The sequence below is a fragment of the Penaeus monodon genome, chromosome 19 (genome assembly GCF_015228065.2).
Source record: "Penaeus monodon isolate SGIC_2016 chromosome 19, NSTDA_Pmon_1, whole genome shotgun sequence".
Taxonomy (NCBI): domain Eukaryota; kingdom Metazoa; phylum Arthropoda; class Malacostraca; order Decapoda; family Penaeidae; genus Penaeus; species Penaeus monodon.
Genome location: NC_051404.1, coordinates 46334319 through 46335930, shown reverse-complemented (window position 1 = coordinate 46335930; position 1612 = coordinate 46334319). Strand labels below are relative to the sequence as shown.

Here is a 1612-nt window from a genome sequence, read left to right as displayed (position 1 = left end):
CTCCTTTGAAGGTGAAAATGGGGTCACTAGTTAATAGACCATAACTCCCATGATATCATATCAGCAGCAGATGATAAGCACGTCCCCGGCACCTTTTAAGAAAATTAAATGCACTGAATCATCGATACCGCCGAGTGGGTGACTTCCACTTCTTATTTATACACAATCCTACACAAGTAAGAACGATTCGCAAGAAAAAACAACAACATCCAAGCATTGATTTATTGATCGACGCCAACCATAAAATTAAGCAAATTTTACCGAGGTTGAGAATGTCGCAAAGGAACCACAAGGTACGGCGTCACCAGCGGGGATCCGTAAGGAGACGGGAAGATCGTGGGTGGACTCTGCAGCTCCGCGGGAGAAGGCGGTTTTGAATTGCCTCCGTACCTGGTGGTATGGATGTCAGCCAGCGACGGGCATTTGGATATCTGGGCATGAAGTTTCAGGGTATTGAAAATTGGGAAATATTCAGACGTCGGTCGCGACATGAAGTGGCCATTCATGGGAACCTCATCAACCACCTGCGGAAGCGCTGGTGCCCTGAATCCTGAAGCAGTCGGGGCGAACGAAGTCGATACAAGTGAGAAAGTGTCTATTTCTTGAAACCGAGGCGTCACGATCACGTGGGGATACAGAGGCCTTCGAGTAGGTACAAACTGCTGTAAATGATAATAATAATAGTAAAGTAAGGGAATAAGCACTGGCAGATGTTTTAAACATTTAGCCATTACAGATAGATTAGTGTCAAGTTAAACTCGGAAAACGTGGACTTACCTTCCTTACTCTGCAAAGGTAGAAGAACAAAGCAAACAGAAAAATCAGCCCAACGAATACTGACAACACAGAGAAAAGGAGGTCGATATCAGCCATGGTGATGTTTTGAAAGAGTACGTTGGTACCTTCACTGCTAATAAGAAAATGTACACACCACAGACAAATCGAGCAAAGATATACCAGGCATGACCTAAGACGCGTGCGGCTCGTGACCTGAGGGACATGGGTAAGGCCCTGGGTTAGACTAGGACTGCGGGGAGTGCTTTATGTTTGCTAGTTCTCCAGGTCCTCATTAAAAAATGAATAGATATTCAACCCATATCAAATAAATATAATCATCAACACGTAGCCACACACAAGGATATACAAACACACACTAAGGAAACGCAATAACACATGAATCATCTTCCGATTATGGATTATCAGTACAAGAGAAGAAAAAGAGTATAGACCCACATTCAACCAACAGCAATAACAACAGTTCTACCAAGATGAAATATAGACTAGCCCGTGACGAATTATCGTTTATCCGTGACCATAATCACCTGATCAATTACTTTTTTTTTCTTTGGAATTCGTACAGTTCTCTCTTGCTCAACGGTCACCGGTTCAATCCCGAATCCCCACTCCGAATCCCTGGAGGCTAAACAACGCAAATGAAATTGGGATAAGTTTGCAGTGGCCGAGAAACTACGTTGTGCTTTAATACAATTAGCTCTGTTGTGATAAATTTTGCAAAAATAAATGTTAAAATTATTATTATAATCTCTTATCATTTTGCGGAAAACGAAGACTGGTTAACTTACATTTACCATATCAACGATAAAACTTTTAT

At 42.1% G+C, this 1612-nt stretch overlaps 1 protein-coding gene across 1 annotated transcript; it reads right to left on the bottom strand.

Moving 5' to 3' along the window:
* Positions 1-257: 257 nt before the first annotated feature.
* Positions 258-873, bottom strand: LOC119585491. The gene is made up of 2 exons (XM_037934135.1): positions 778-873; positions 258-662 (listed from the first exon to the last, which is right to left on the bottom strand). The coding sequence occupies exons 1-2, from the start codon at positions 871-873 to the stop codon at positions 258-260; spliced, it is 501 nt and encodes a 166-aa protein (XP_037790063.1).
* Positions 874-1612: the final 739 nt, after the last annotated feature.